Below are 17040 nucleotides of genomic sequence, written 5' to 3'. Positions count from 1 at the left end.
ATAAGGTGCCATATCTTTCCAGCTGATAAAACAAGAAAGAAGACTTCCAAATACATAGACAACGTGTCAAACGAATACGGATAAGATGAAACATTTTTGCTCTAACTACACAAATTCACTCTGGCAGTTGGTTGCGCAGAATCCTGAGAATCAAGAGGTCATGAATTAACACTGAACACTTGAAGAGAGTCGCGGTCTCTCTAGTCCTGGAGGAACAAGCAAACTCTGGCCTCGTCGTACACCTTTCCTGGCCGGCAGAAGTAGCCTCGCTCGGGCGCGCAGTGCGAGTCCTCAGAGCAGATGCAGAGTCCTTCCACGGCGCAGCTCTCCTTGACGATGTCGGGGCTTCCATTGATGCCGAGCACCTGGTCGCTCCACTCGCTCGAGAAGAGCCCGTCGGGGTCATACCTGTCCTTCACCCCGAGGAATTTACCAGCTCCCGGGTACTTCGTGATGACACCGCTGAATGCCAAGTTACGGTTCTTTCCCCAGTGCGGGAGGCCACCGTACTTGCGTAGCGCCATCTGCTCGATCTCGTCCACCACGTCGGCGTGCGCGCGCGGCATGCCGTAGGTGCGGCTCCGGTAGTAGATGATGTCGAAGTCGACGCAGTCCTCCGGCTTGCCGAGGTAAGCGGAGGACGCCTTGACGTAGCGGACGAGCACGCCGACCCTGGTGTCGACGCCGGCGCAGAAGATGTCCGGGTTGAGGTCCCGGAGCCGTTGCATGTCCGACACAAACGCCGGCGCCTTGGAGAGCGCGACGCTGAAGCCGGAGTTGTAGTAGAAAGAGCCCCGGATGCGCCGGTCCCAAGGGCAGCCGCTGAGGAGACCGTCCTCCGGGCTATCCATGCAGGTGCCGGACGCCTGGATGCGGTGCTGGTAGCCCACGACCGGGTACCCCGTGAACGAGACGCCGTCGTTTGTGTAGCCGTAGGCCTGCCGTTCCACCGTGTCCGCCAGCGGCCGCGCCGCCGCGCACAGGTCGGCGGCGGTGGTGCCGTTCTCCTGCAGCCGCTCCTCGGCGGCTCTTGCATCGACGAGCATGAGCGTGGGGGCGGACCGGGCAAGGAGTGTGTCGCTGAGGCCGTTGCCCGGCGACGACACGTCGACGCGGTCGTCCTGGCGGTAGATGACCTTGCGCTGCTCCGGCTGCCACGTCATGTCGGCGAACTCGTGGAGGCGGCCCCATGCTGCCACTTGGTCCGCCAGGTCTGAGTCGTCGCGCTTCACGAACGCCACCGACCGCTTGAACAGCGGCTGCAACGCCAGCGTGACCTGAGAGACGACGCCGAGAACCCCGAGGGAGACCTTTGCCGCGTCCAGGTCCGGGTGATGGGCGCCGAGCTCCCTCACCACGGCGAACCCCTGGCTCGCCGGCGCCGGCGTCACGATCCTCAGCCCGACCACGTACTCGTGCACGGCGCCGCCCTTGCCCCACAGCGAGCTGCCGTGCGCGCCCGTCGACAGGAGCCCCCCGATGGTTAGGCCGTACCAGTACGGCGAGTGCGGCAGGGACAGCCCTGCGGCGCCGGCGGCCTCGATCAGGTCCCGGAGGACCATGCCGCTCTCCACCGTCATAAGCCTCCTCTCCACGTCCACGCGCACAGTCCGGTTGAGCCGCGCCGTGCTAATGATGGTGCCGTCCAGGCCGCCGGGGCACGCCAGCTTGGGGAGGCTGTGTGAGTACTTGGTGGCGACCTTCATCTTGCGCTTCGCCGCCGCCGCCGCCGCGACGGCCGCCACGAGCTCTTGTTCCGTGCGCGGGTAGGCGACGTTGCCCGCGCGGCAGATGCTGCGGTCCGGGAAGGAGCCGAACGAGTTGGTGACCGTGCAGTTGGATGTGCCGTGCGTGCAGCCACCGGCTCCGGAGGAGGGCTGCAGCCGGCGACGTGGAGGAGGATGGCCAGAGAGAGAACCGCGAGCGGGATTCCTATTGCTCCCCTTTGTCCTTGCGACATCGCGGTTATGACTCTTGAATTAGTAGGATACCTCTGCTACAGCTTGCTTTATACTATAGCTAGATTGATCACCATGCTTGTGTAATTAGTTTGTCTGGCTTCTCTCTCAATTTTTCTTGTTTGTCTCCCACTTTCAAAACAAAAATTGAGGCAAATTGCCAGAGCAGCGGTTTGGTGCCCAGGCTCATCTGCACCATGCTAACGAAAAAATTCAAAACAAATACTAGAGAAATCAATAAATTCAAAAAAAGAAGCATGGTAGATAATTTGGTACGCGAGGTCCACTTCAAATTTCAGATTTGGACATCTAAGTAGCTGTCGACAAAAAAAAAAACAAATTTAGGGCTTATAAAAAAGTTTACTGTTCATGTGCTGTTTTGATCCAATTTGTCTTTTTTCTGAGAGCTACTCATATATTTAAATGATTTGAAATTTAAAGCGCACCTCACACACCAAATTATCCACCATGCAAAAAAAAGGATTTTCTTTGATTTTCATGAATTATTTGTAAAATTTTCTTAACCGGGCGCAGATAAGTATGGGCTCAGAAATGGATATTCAGCAAATTGCTCTTTTGTCATACATGCCCGTGTCTCAGGTCTGAACTTCCATCTGGAAGATATTCCAAGGGGGCTGCGAACTGCGCAAGCTTCTGTCGATAAAAATGGTCTTCAACAACTTTATACTCTAGGCTGGCTGTCTTGTCTCGGTGGTTGCAAGTTGACTTTTCATGAAGAAGCGAAAAAATGTTAAGTCAACTTTGTGTTAGCCTTCTTTTTCTCATATGTGTCTATTATTTTGCGAACAGGTTCAGATCAATTGATTAAACTACCAGTCCAGCAACTCCTAAAAAAATAAAGAAAACTGAGATGGATAGGCTACATGTTAAGATAAATAAGATAGTAATAAGAATGAATTTCTTATGTATATAGGATACATAGAGGTTCAAACGGGCTGGTGGAGCATCGCTCTGCTGCCTATCCATCCCTGGGCAGCAAGTCGTTATTGATCGTGTATGAGGAGTCATCAAGGCTACGACACAGTCGGATCAACACCCTGGCGAAGAAATTGAAAGACACACAAATCCAAAATCCAAACGTCTCAAAAAGCTCACGTGCTTTTACACTGGCACCGAAGGGCGACCAACATGATGGAGAGAAGGTCGGAGGACCAAACTACAACGTGAAGTCACGCTACTACTAGTTCTGCAGTTGTGTAGTGGATTATTCGTCCCTTGTAGTCCCTTCATTCCATAATGTAATGCATATAGATTTTGCAAAAGTCAAGCTTTTGCAAAAAGCAAAATTTGATCAAGCTTATATAAATTTTGTACTATAGATAGTGATAATTCTCTCTATAAACTTAGTTAAAGTTGGCTAAGTTTAACTTTTGAAAAAACCTATAGGCACTCTACTGTGAAACCAAGGGAGTACTTGGAATACCATACTAATATCACACAAAACTAGTAGTGGCACCAATAAAAATTAGAATCCACAATGTTGATCTTTTCATTATTAAATTTTATTTACATGTTCTAAGAGCATCTCCAAGTGAAACTAGGCACATCCAAGCTAAAGCTACAAATTACTCCCTCCGTTCCCTTATGTAGTGCGCATAAGCTTTTTGGAAAAATTTCGATTTGTAGTGCGTATTAGCTGCCCCCACCCTCCTTTAGACGAAAATAACCCTTCGCTTTATCCTCTTCCTCCCGCATAGCTCCCCTTTCTTCATTCGCTCATTCGAACCAGATCGAACGAAAGATCCCTGATCTCCTCGCCTGATGCACGCCATCCCCCGGCGGAGTCTTTCTTTCCGAACCGGAGCCCGGCGTTGGGACACTGATGGGCGTGTCGGCGCTCGGAGGTGGTGAGCACCGGCGGTTGGCAAGGGCGCCGATGGTGCCGGTAGGAGAGGAAGGGCCTACGCGGGCGGATGCCGAAGGAGGGGACGGCGGCAGGGTGGAAGCTGGTAATGGCTCTGCCGCTACGACGCCAACGGAGCTGCCGACAAGTCTGGGCGAGTTCTTGGACACGGAGCGGCGCCTTTTCTGACGGTGACACCGCTGTTCGAGGACTGGAGGATGCATCCACGGCCAGTGTCTGCTCGTTCACCACGGCCGGCAAGACCAAGTCGTCAGGACACACCAATGGCGAGACCAAGCCGCTACAGCTCGCTGCCACTTTGACCGGTGAGTACACGCTCGCGGTGGCCGCTTCTTCTCCAAGTTTCAGTGCACGCTCAGCTCAGCATGTGCCTGCTCAGTTCGTCTTCTGTTCGGCAAATAAATCAACGCACTAATTGTGTGAGTTGGACCCAGCTATCTAAATTTATTTGTGACATTGCTCCAAGCAGAGATGGAGAGAAACGAGACGGGGAGAGAAAAAGATGTACTAGTACTCTTTGAGACCGGATGGAAGGACATGGGTATTATCGTCCAAAGTACACCCTCCACCTCACTCATTGGTATATGAGCTGAGAACTATACGCACTATATAAGACTAGTCACAATGGAAGTAACTTCACTAGTAACATCACATATTTCAATACAAGATTGCTTATGTGGCAGCTAATTAATGAGGAGAGAGGGGTTTGTGGTAACTTAGGTAGTTACTGTAACATCACACATTTCAAGGCACAATGTGTCTATAGCCTAATAAATGAATCATTTCATGATACCACTCATATGTTACTACCCACTATGAAGGTAATAATATAGACTAGTAACATCGGTAAGTTACTACTCTATGAGGGTGTTTGGATCACTAGTGACTAGAGACTAGAGACTAGTAGTAGTCACTTTTAGTCAGTAAACCTCCAAACACCCCTGACTAATGGGTGACTAAAACTAGTTTAGTCCCTAGTCACCCCACCCCAACTAAAAGTGACTAAAATCTCTCCTCTAATTAATTGGCGGGCCCATCCTGTTGCGGGCGACGCATCTGCCGCCCCATCCCCTTCGCACGCAGGCAGGGGGCAGCCGCTCCCCTTTCCACTCCGCCTCTTCCCTTTCCACCGCCGCCGCCGCACTCCGCCGCCGCGGCAGCACTCCGCCGCGCCGCTCCCGCGTCCGTACTCCCGCCGCGCCCGCAGCGCTCCGCCGCGCCGCGCCCGCAGCACTCCGCCGCGCCACGCTCCCGCGTCCGTACCATGGACGGCGACGGCGGACTCCCCTTCGATTTCTTCTCGCAGACGGCGTCTTCCGGTGCTGCGGTGCACCACATCGACGAGGACGGGTGGGGGATCCGCCGGCCGCGGCTTGGTGGCAGGGGGCTCGAGCGCGGCTCAGTGGCAGGGGGCTCGGTCGCGGCTCGGTGGCCGGGGGGCTCGGTCGCAGCTCGGTGGCCAGGGGGCTCCGCGCTCCCATCGGGTTGGAGAACATCGACCTCAACGGCAACTCCGCCGTCGCCGCCTCCTACCCCAACATGGGCATGTACACGCACCTTTTTCATCCCAGGAGTGCGGCCGGCCATGGTGTGCCCCTCCAGCGGACCAGATCGGACGGCGTGGCGCAGCGGCAGGGTCGTCCACCTCGCCAAGGTCTCCCCCCAGTGAGGGCCCCAGATCGTCGTGCCAAGCAGGTCGTCGCGACGTCGGGACGAGGTGGTGCTGGTTCAAGACCCTCAGGCAGGGGCAGGCAGCACCGATCATGGGAGAAGATGTTGAGGAAGAAGATGAACCAGCTGAAGAAGATGTTCAGGCAGAGGAAGACGACAACATGCTGAACCAGCATATCCAGGTACAATATTTGTCCAATTGTTGTGTTTGCTTGAATGAATGTATGTTAAGTGGAAAGTAGAAAGTAGAAACTACAGCTTGTTAAGTGGAAAGTAGAAAGTAGAAACTACAGCAACGTGTTCAGTTTGGACAAATGAAAGAAAATACTTGTTCATGCTACTTGTTCTGTCATATTTATCAAAAATAGTACAGTATCTGAAATAGTACTTGTTCTGTTTTCTCATACATTTTTTTAATAGAGGCCAAAAAGCAAGGCTAACTGGACAGACAGAAATACATTGACTTTATGTGAAATAGCTTGTGAGGAAATAGATGCTGGCAATTACGCTGGTAGAGTTTGGAGCCCTCAGGCGTACAAGAATATGAGGGAGAAATATTGGGAAAGGGCAAAGCTGTGGCATCCAGGCAGGGAATTCAGGAACAAAATAACTAACTTGAAGGGCTTGTACAATGATTGGGTATGGTTGCAGCAGCAAACCGGCTGCGGCCGCGGCTTAGATGGCGAAGTGACGGCAACTGCAGATTGGTGGGAGAAAGAAATCAAGGTATTTTTGCTTATATTCTTGCTCCCTCTCCTTCAAGTGTTCATTTTTGCTTATGTTCCAATGACAGAAGATATATATGCTAATTTCTTTCTATTATTTCTTTTCAGGACAGACCAAATCTCAAGAAATTTAGAAATGGTAACCCTGAGTATATGCCCCTGTTACATGAGATATTTCATGAGGTCGTTGTGGATGGTTCATCTGCTGTGTGATTTCGACATGAGATTCACTTTTGTGCTTGCGGGGTGGCCTGGATCGGTCCATGATATGAGGCCATTCAAGGATGCTCTTAGCCGGTTTGATCACAAGTTTCCACATCCACCTTCAGGTACAAAACTTGATACTCAGTACAATAGTTTTATGCCTTACATTGAAATTTGCTAAAATGCATTGCCATGAACAGGGAAATTTTATCTTGTTGACTCGGGCTACCCCAACAAACAGGGTTATCTTGCACCGTATAGGGGCCAAAAGTATCATTTTCAAGAGTTCCATCAAGGCACCATGCCGAGAGGTAAAAAGGAGCACTTCAATTATACTCATTCTAGACTACGCAATGTCATTGAGCGTCGTTTTGGAGTCTTGAGAAATAAGTGGAGGATTCTTTTCAAAGTACCAAGTTATCCTCTACGCAAGCAAACAAAAATTATTGTGGCATGCATGGCCTTGCACAATTTTATTCGTGAAAGTCATTTGGCGGACAAGGAATTCGATAGGTGTGACAATGATGAGAGTTATCAACCTCTCCTTGAGGAAACAAGGAGGAGGAGGCGTCGTAACACTAGGGGTGAAGAAATGGAGCTAGATTCAGTGGATATGAATCGAGTGAGAGATACGATTGCTGATGGTTTGTTCAACAGGCGTTGAGAAATTTCTGATGTTATTTATTTCGTTTCCAACATGTAACGTTATGGGACAATTTTAGTTTTCTTATGTGTGGACAGTTTTGATTTCCTTATGGGACAATTTCGTGAGGGATAGTCTGGTGCTTGTGTTGCTTGCGTGAGGAGAGAAAAAAAAGGTATTGAGAGCTGTTGTTGCATGGCGTGAGGGAGAAAAGGAACAGGACTTTGCTGCTTTCCTTCCTTGCGCGGGAGTATAGCGGTAGTTGCTGTTGCACAAGGGAGAGAAGAGAGATAAATGGAAGGGAGAGAGAAGAATTTAATACTGAGACATTTAGTGCTGACTAGTAGTAGTCACCTTTCAAACAGGGCCTGACTAAAATTTTTTAGTCGGACTACTACTAATCACATGACTAGAGAGTATCCAAACTAAGGGAAGGAGGGAGTAGGTGATTTTTGGTGATTCCCGAGGTGCCACTTACCCATGTTGTAGTCTATCCTAAAATCTGCACATTATTACAATAGGAATGCTACTCCACCGTTGACCCACATTTCCCCAACGACATTTTTTTACCATAACAATTTTATTCATCAAATAATAGCAAGGTCGTTTACATAGTGATAAAGAATAAAGTCAGGGACATTGGATTCCCAAGATTCAGACTTATTAATGCTAAGACAGTGTTTTGCCAAGCAATCTGCTATCATATTTGCTTCTCTGCTGTAGTGGACAAAATCAATACTAGCAAACTCCATGGCCATGATTGGAACATCAGTTCCAAGGCATTTGGATCAGAGATGTCCTCCAACGCCAACATACTGTCAGACTCGATGATGAATTTAGTGCAACCCAATTTTTCTGCTAGGATCCAACCACTTCGGATAGCCATAACTTGCGCTGAACTTGCACTAGTAACATAGGCGTAGCACACAGGTCCCTACTACCAAAAAATTACCTCGATCATCTCGAGCTGTCGCTCCGCAAGCCCTGTCATATTTTCCACATAAAATGAGGCATCAACATTGATTTTAACAACTCGCTCTCTTGGTTTCTTCCAGCTATGATCGATCTTGCGTATAGGCTGGTTTGGAGTATAAGCTCGGACAAAATTTGTAGCTAGAACCCATATAAACATTTTTTTTGAAAAGAAAAATATATTAATATCGCGAAGATACCAATTACACCCAGCCTCTGCACCTACAAGATGTCGCAAAGACATCCAAGATGCACAGAGCCAAAGAAAAAATAAAAAAGAAAGAAAAAAAATGTCCGGCCACAGTGATCGACTCCTCTCAGCAGTCGCACACAAACCACCACCAAATACAACACCCGGAAAACATCAAAGGTCTCCAAAAGCAATGCCTTCAAGAAGGAAACAGTGCACAAGCGCCGTCGTTGCTTGATCCAAGATCTTAGGTTTTCACCCTGAAGAAGTCCGAACTCTGAAGACAATTCCTTCAACAAAACAATTGCCAAGCACAACCAATAAAGGCCAGGCCTAAGTTTTCACCCTGAAAGTCCCGACTCGATATCCGAGGAGCACCACCAAAAATGAATTCCTTCAGTGTTGTCGCCCCCACTTGACACTGCTGCTCCTGAGAGTTATCAAACACCCGTATAGACATGCCTGATTGTTCTGCTGATAGGATTGACTCTCCTTTGTTATAAGATCTTCCCCTTTGTTATTTTCAATCAAACAAAAACAAAGAGAGAGAGGGGGCATTGCCGTGCTCTCTATAGGGTCCCGGGGCCACCAACTTTGTCGGCCCCATCAGCTCCAAAACAGACTAATTCGACGCCGCCACCTCTGCTGGAATTTTGTCTACTTTGGGCCTAGCCCAATAGCAGTTTCAGAAATTCTTAATAAATCCTAGAGGCCCACGCAACCCATTCGTGCAAGGCAAGAGGTGGAACTAAAGTTTAGTCACACATTGCTAGTTTAGAGGGAGTTGGACCTCTTTATAAGGGAGGTTCTTTCCCCACTTGTATGAGCATGAGAACAAGAGGGACATCCACGCGCGCTCCTTCTCCACCGCCTGCCACGCCACGCCACGCCTCGCCTCGTCACGACGCGCCGCGCTGCGGGTTGCGGGAATGAGCCGATGTCTAAAATTTTGCCACGCACTACGGGTATACGAAAGGTTACATGGAAACTGAAAAGTTTTTTGCGAAAGTGGGGTTCGAATGCGAACGGTGGAGCCCTTCGGCTGCTGGCTGTTTGCTTCATCTCCGTCTCTTCGTTTCACCTCCCATCGCTGCCCTCTTGCCTCCTTCTCTTGCGCCTATAAAAGGGAGGTCGCTCCTTCCAGAGAGACGCACCAGAACTACTCCTTCCCTCGCCATCGGTTCCATCTCTGAGCTGCTGCTGTCTTCTTCATCCCGGCTTGCGGCGTGCATCGCACGTCGGGACAGTAGGCCTCCGAAACCGCACCTTTTGAGTCCTGTACGGGAGAAGGATGATAAGGTTTTTGGGAAGCGCTCGGCGCGACTACTGGCTTCTTCATCACGGACTCCGACGATTACTTCCCTGACGACGACTTCTTCCCCGACGTCGACAACCTCATCAACGACATGGCTGGAGAGGATGTCGACCCCAAGTCCAGTGCTTCTGCTGCTGTTGTCCCGTATGTGTGTCCTGTCACAGTTCTTTGCCCTAGTTTCTGCCCTACATATGTTAGGTTCTACTTCCTATATGCAACTTCATCTAGTATTTGTTCTAGATGTGTTTAGTTCAAGTTCATATATGCAGATGCTATTTACTTTCTCTCTATCAGATTGCATGACTTGCTTTATCTTTGCTATATTAGTCATGCTTTATCTAGTATTTCTGTTAGCAAAGTTATTTGGTAAATTGCTCATATTTCCAACAACCACTTGTCCTCCTCGTATTCCGGCCAGCCCCTCCTTTGACGCTGCAAGCAGCTCCGCCTAAGCCACGCCACCCCAGATCGTGGTGTAAGCCGCCCCAAGGTCTCCCTACAATGTGCGCACCTGACCACCACCATCTGCTCTCTTATTCAAGATCCCTGACTCACGACAGTTTGACCGACACCCTCCATGCTTATGTGTTCATTCCTGCAACAATAGGGTAAACATATGATTTGGTTTCCATTCTTCAAAATCGATAGCTGCAGTGATTTTCAGGAATCCACAATCACACGATTCTCACCAATCTCTAGCCCAAACAAAGGGGGGCTCAAACAATGGATGAGATCAAATATTCCTTTAACCTCCTAGGTAATAGGGGCCATCTTAAAAGAGTTATAGCAGTTTCATGCATGATGGGACACGGACCTTGGCATCCCCAATGGTTTTGATATTATTGTTGGTAAATTTTACCATGTAATTAATCTGATGATGCAGGTAGAAAATAAACGAAAGAGGGAACACATTTATGTGTAGACAATCCACGTGTAAACTTAAAAATAAAATTTGAGAGCACTCTTTTGTTTGGTTGGAGGGCACTCTTATATATTCTATCACCTATTACAAAACCATTCAAATACACATTATTGAAGTGGTTATGTGGTAAGTTGTTTGTTAATGATACATATAATTTTATTTACATAACAAGTACAGGTTATTGGATAGTTGATTTCCTTTCCCCTCTCGCAAGGTGACAAGGGAAAGCCTTCTTCCCATCGGTCTCCACTGGCGATCCCGTGGACTCGCCTCCCCTCCGCCTGCCTCTCTGGCGGCCAGTGGCGAGGACGAGATTCCTTGTCCCACGGCTCCGACTAGTAGATAGGTGGGGTTTAAGTCTTCGTAAAGGCAACGATTCTTCTCTAGAGTCAGTCTTCTGGGCTTTGATCCTTCTCAAGTTCGTCCGTCGGGACAGACTAGACAAAGCTCCGCCATAGATTCTAGCTAGCTCAATAGGGCAACGAGGTTAGGGTTTCTTGCCGTGAAACCAATGGCGTAATTTGGTGTTAGGATCTTCAAATTAATCCAAGGAATAAATGGTGACAACTGCGGCTCTGAAGCGCTGGTCATTAGGGGCACGTGCACGAAGACTTCCATGTTGTCATCAATATGGTCAGGCCGACTCCGTTATGGGAGCAGGAACAACGGCACGTCGGCAGCTTGTTCTGGCAGCTGCAATGATTTCTCGGTGGTTCATGGATCTCGATGTAATTTTTATTATATTTGAAGTGCTTTGTAATTGTGGTGACAAACCTGATTTTTTTTTGGAAAAAAATGTACAATTTGTTGGATGGCCTAAAGCTCTGATGAATTAAGTGTTGAATAGTGTGAATGTTTTCTTTATGACCTCTTGTAATTGGCGGTATCATAGGTTAGTATCATGCATAATGATGTATGATAATATCTCAATATTGCATAGTATCATAGGTTGACTTTTTATATGACCTTATTTTTCTAGACGATTCATATTGGCACCACATTTAATATGATATGTTACGATAGTAGGATCTTTATCTTTTCTTGTCATTATTAAATGGTATGACGACTCAACACTATGCTTAGTTGGTATTGTATTTGGTTGCATGATACTATGCTACGATACCCATTGTGGGAGGTTTAAGAATATAGCTTCCCACGGTTGACCGGTTTGAGCAACAAAATTTACCAGCCGTGACAGTCTAACCAATGAAAACTTGAGCACTAAGCAACAATTCTTAATTGCTCGACCCTTTGGTTGAGCTGTCGCACGAAGTATTGCCCGCGCCGCCGGCGGCCGGGCGTGTTTGTATACTCTCTATCTCTCTCTCTCTCTCTCTCTCTCTCTCTGTGTTCCAAAATAATTAATATTATAGGATTATCTTAAGTCAAACTTTATCAAGTTTGACCAAATGTATGTAAAAGTATATCAACAATACAAAATCAAAATTACTTCAATAGATTCACTATGAAATATGTTTTCATATTATACATATTTGTTATTGTAGATCTTTGAGGATTTTTCTATATACTTGGTCAAATTTATTAAATTTTATCTCCGATGGCCTTTGCGCCATGGAGTTGCGGAGGATCTCGCCCCCCCTCCCCCTCCTCCGGTCACCGGGGGGGGGGGGGTACCCCGTTCTCGTTTTTGTTAGGTTCTATGACGTCTTGGTTGGGGCTGTGTGGCTGTGGCGATGTCCCTCCGTAGGAATAATGTCTCTCAAGTCCTATCCCCGTCCCAATGGTGCGATTAGCGTCGCCGGATGATGTCTGGAGATGTGTCTCCGTCGGGTCTTATGAGATTCGGTCGGTGCTGGTCTTCGCGGTGGATCTATTTGGGTCCACTTTTTGTTCGGCTTTGTTCGTGTGGTTTCTGGTTTGATCTTTCAGATCTACAATTCTCTTCATCAGCGATTGTTGCTGCTCTAGTGCGCTGCACCTTTGGGGCCTTAGCACGACGACTTTCCGACTATCTAATACAACAAGGTTTCCCCGGCTCCGATGAGGGAGGGGCGATGACGGAAGCGCGCCTTCGGCTCCCTCTAGTGTTTGTAGTCGTCGCTGGGTGGTCCATGAACTTGGTTGTAATTTTTATTACCTCTAGTGTTTTCTATACTGCCATGATTGAAGAATAGACTGGAAAAATCCTAGAAGAATCCTCAAAGATCTAGAATAACAAATATGTATAAATGTTATATAAAATTTATTTTTAATTAAAATTTGACTTAGGAACTTCAATTATTTTGGAATGAAGGGATTACAAAGGAATCACTTCATATACGATATTTAGATTTTTATAATTGTTAGATGGATGGTTGTGTCCTGCGTTTTCTATCAATGAAAACTAATACTATAATTATATGCAAACGCACAAACTTGATGTTCTCAAGTCAATTGGTTCTCTTTCATGTGAAATGAATTTTTGGCTTTCCATTCTCGTTCTTCTTCTTTTCTTTGTTTGAATTTTTAAGATTTGCATAGGTAATGTTTGCTAAGCAATTAGGCCATCCACTATACTGTTGATGGTATATTTCATCTTATCATTACATATTATTTATCTCAAAAGAAAAATGATATATACAGAAATATGTGAGTACACATCAAATGAGTCGTCAATCAGTTGTCATTGTTCTCGGCGTGGAGAAGAAGAGATTTTTATTTTATGTCACTAACAGGTGAAACCCATCGTGTTTGTAGATTTCATCTTGACACATTTTCTTTCGTGTCTCTAGGACATTTTGGGAGAGGCTTTATTCACAAAGTAGAGGAACTATGCTCATGTACACGGATGCTCAGTCCTAAGAATCCATGTCCTTCTGGAGCTGTATAAATATATAAAACAAACTCTCTTTTTTTTTGAGGCAAATATAAAACAAACTCTGTTCTCCAATTATGGTACAATCAGGTTAAAGTAACTGAGTATTGCAATCAGTATTCCCCTTTTTGATACCCTAGGCCTTTCTGGATCATGCAACTCAAAAACTCATAATAACAATCACCCGCTGTTGTATGCTAGAAGAAATCTTCCAAGGGGTGATTGTCTAAAGTTGACTACTTGTCATCGATTTCTCTTTGGAGATATGAAAGAGGGGCTCAGATGAGTGGAGTACACATCCTAAAGGAAATGTAGTACATACCGTAGAATTGTAATATGTGCTATGGTGTAATGCCTTGCTTTCTTAATGATGCTAGGCATTCCGAATAATCCTATGAGCTTTGCATAATGAATGGGTTACAAGTTAAACAAAAACTAGTTTGTTGTATACAAGTATTAGAAGTTCATCATGCAGTCTAGAACAGTTCACTAAGGAGAAAAATAACAGTGTTGTGTATGTTCCATAAAACAAATACTATACAAATGTCTTATATTAAGGTACAGAGATGTTGAAGTGCAAAACCATCTTATATTAAGGTACGGAGATTTTGAACTGCTAAAACGTCTTCTATTAAGGCACAGAGGTAGTACATAACATTACAGAATTGACCAAGAGGCATTCTGCCATAGAAAAATATGTGCTCTTATTTTTTTTAAAGTACGCTTGTTCCGCCTCGGAGTACATCAGCATCCTTATGGAAGTTCACCTCGTCTCGCACAGAATTCTTTTCAAAAAAGATAAAAATAATTGCAGTTCACCTGGTGCCATCCACGCAACCCAGACTCGTTAATAGAAAAGTTAGAAAAAATAGTAATGTAGTTAACTTTGGTTCGTGCCATATAAAAAAGTTAAAAATGACAAAAAATATATAAGAAATTCATTAAAAGTGTAGTTCACTAGCACCGCCTTTGCAATCCATACAAGTTAACTGAAAAAAGTCAGGAAAAGAAAAATCAAGCAGTTCACTTCGATCCTTGTCACATTTCTCCCCTATGTGAAATACATTCGCCCCGCACGGTTACCATGTTTTTCGGAAAGAATCAAGTACATTGGCGTCCTCGATTCGGTTGATCGTCAGCGGAAATTCACATCCGACCCAAAATATGCATGAATGGAACTTGAGATTGTCGTTACATGAAAAAGTTTCTCTTTGTCAATATCTTTCCAACGATGTATCATTAGTGCCATTCCGACAAGTGGTTTACAATAGTAAATAAAACACAATCACTTGACGGTACCGCAACGTGTTTGAAATTATATTTAAACTGTAAGGAAACAAATAAAGTGTTCAAGAAAACAAGATCATCATAATACATGAGCTAGTCTTAAAGCACGACTAGGGATCATATTAGTGCGGCTGGGGTTGGTTTGAGCCTCCATGTGCATCGCTGGTGGCTGTGGTGCAGGCGAGTCTCCCAGCGGCTGCTCACGAGGTTTGTGGCTGGGCGCTCCTTTTCTCGTTAGATCAAATCGACGAACGCCATCGGGTGTTGGATTTGCATGATTTTCTCTTACAGATCTGATCATGGCGAAACCGACTGACCCGTGATGTAGATGCCCTCAGAGCCGGCCCTAGGGAGGGGTGCGCCCTGATCGTGGCATGTACAATGATGCTATCTTAAGAGTGTCACGTAGGATAAATGATGATGTGAAAGAAAAAGAACTCATATGAAAAGGCTTGTCTTCTCTTATTTAAGAGAAGATAAGAGATGATCTCTTAACAAGGAAACAATTTCGCATTACACTTCTAAATTCAGCCAATAGTATCCACGGCTCAAAAAAAATTGTATTCCAGAAATAAATTACAGGAGTATAACTCTCGTGCTGCAATTAAACCTCAAAAGGTAAAAAAAAAAAACCAAAACTCTCATGCTGTAATTTCAAGAAACGGTTGGACCCGTGCACCTATTTAGCACACGTCTCTCCTTCGTCTCTTTGCTCATTTCTTCCATTGTCTTGGGTACCCGGCCGGGAATATTTCAGAAGCTCCACGGAGATGCGCTTCGTGCTTTGCGTGGCCCTGCTCGCCGCAGCTGGGGTCATCTCCGGTTTGTCACGATCTATGGATCATCAGCCTAGCCAGCTCGTTACAATCGACTCATACTACTTCATACTTGGTTGATCAAACTCAATTGTACGTAGGTGTGGCTGCAGATGAAGCGTTCCTCCTTGCGCACGACGGCGACGCCACCACCCACCACCGGAGCCGAAGCCGGACCTTGCTGGATGCTAGCAAACCATGCCCGGTGGACTTTGCGGCGGCGAACTATACCGTGCTCACCAGCCGGTGCAGTTGGCCCCCGTTCGATCCGTCGCGGTGCTGCCCGGCGTTCAAGGACTTTGCGTGCCCTTATGTCAACTATTTGAACAACAACAACGACTGCTCAGTTACCATGTTCCAATACATCCACTTCTACGGTAACTACCGGCCGGGGCTCTTCTTTCACAACTGCAATGAAGGCCCCAAAGGCGTCGAATGCCCTGACGACACCCCTTTGTACAGACCATCAACGGCGCCGCCTCCTCTCTGAATAAGTTACGAAAATTCTCTCTCAAAGAAAGAACAAGTTACGGAATTGGGAAATTAATGGATGTGTTACTGATATATTTATGGTTACTACACGTTACTCCGTGTGAATAAGTAATGAAAATATAAATAAGACATATATGATTGTTCTGCATATATGCATATACTTGTAAGATTAGATGGAAGCGTTCCTACTCCTCGCGAGGAGCCGTGTGGTATATATTTATGTGCGACAAGAAAGCCCCTGTTCGTGGCGTACAAGGCAAGAGTTGATCGCTAGGATACAACTCGTACAGGAAAGAAGAGAACAGGAAAGCTACGAGAGGGAATAGAGATAAGAGATGGTTGAGATTACATCAAGTTTAAATCATATCATCTAACACCCTTCCTTAATCTCAACTATCCTATATTCAAATTTTTCTTGAATTCTTCAAATGGCTTGACTGGCAATGTTTTAGTAAAACCGTCTGCCATTTGATCCTTAGAAGGAATAAATATGTCCAATTTCTTCTCTGCAACTCTTTCTCGCACAAAGTGAAAATCAATTTCAACGTGTTTGGTTCTACCATGAAAGACTGGATTAGCAGAAAGATAGGTTGCGCCCAAGTTGTCACACCACAGACAAGATGCACGATGTTGCTTAGTTCCTAACTCATGAAGTAATGACTCCAACGAAATAATTTCAGCAGTAGCATTTGCTAAAGATTTATACTCAGTTTCTGTACTTGATCTTGAGACTATAGCCTGTTTTCTGGCACTCCGGGAAATAAGATTAGATCCAAAAAATACTGCAAATCCTCCAGTTGATTTTCTGCCATCACTACATCCTGCCCAATCAGCATCAGAGAAAACACTAACAAGAGTGGAATTGGAGCGTTTAAACTGAAGACCCAAGCTTGCAGTATGCTTGATGTATTTTACAATCCTTTTAACAGTTGTCCAGTGTGCAGTGGTAGGTGCATGCAAATACTGACAAACCTTGTTAACAGCAAAGGATATATCTGGCCTTGTCAATGTTAAATATTGCAAAGCTCCTACAGTACTCCTGTATCTTGTGCTTTCTTCTTCCTTAAGAGGTTCACCTTCAAATGTTGAAAGTTTCTCCGAAGAAGATAATGGTGTAGGTGATGGCTTACAGTCCTTCATCCCCAT

The 17040-nt window shown here is 46.1% G+C and overlaps 1 protein-coding gene and 2 pseudogenes across 1 annotated transcript; 2 read left to right on the top strand and 1 right to left on the bottom strand.

Moving 5' to 3' along the window:
• LOC125522820 lies at positions 1–1966 on the bottom strand (annotated as a pseudogene).
• Positions 1967–4505: 2539 nt separating this feature from the next.
• Positions 4506–5815, top strand: LOC125525540 (annotated as a pseudogene).
• Positions 5816–15331: 9516 nt separating this feature from the next.
• LOC125525848 (GPI-anchored protein LLG1-like) lies at positions 15332–15923 on the top strand. Its single transcript, XM_048690853.1, has 2 exons — positions 15332–15409; positions 15504–15923. The coding sequence occupies exons 1-2, from the start codon at positions 15358–15360 to the stop codon at positions 15890–15892; spliced, it is 441 nt and encodes a 146-aa protein (XP_048546810.1). The 5' UTR covers positions 15332–15357; the 3' UTR covers positions 15893–15923.
• Positions 15924–17040: the final 1117 nt, after the last annotated feature.

This window comes from Triticum urartu, chromosome 7, assembly GCF_003073215.2.
Source record: "Triticum urartu cultivar G1812 chromosome 7, Tu2.1, whole genome shotgun sequence".
NCBI classification, from domain to species: domain Eukaryota; kingdom Viridiplantae; phylum Streptophyta; class Magnoliopsida; order Poales; family Poaceae; genus Triticum; species Triticum urartu.
This window is presented reverse-complemented; position numbering and strand designations above follow the sequence as displayed.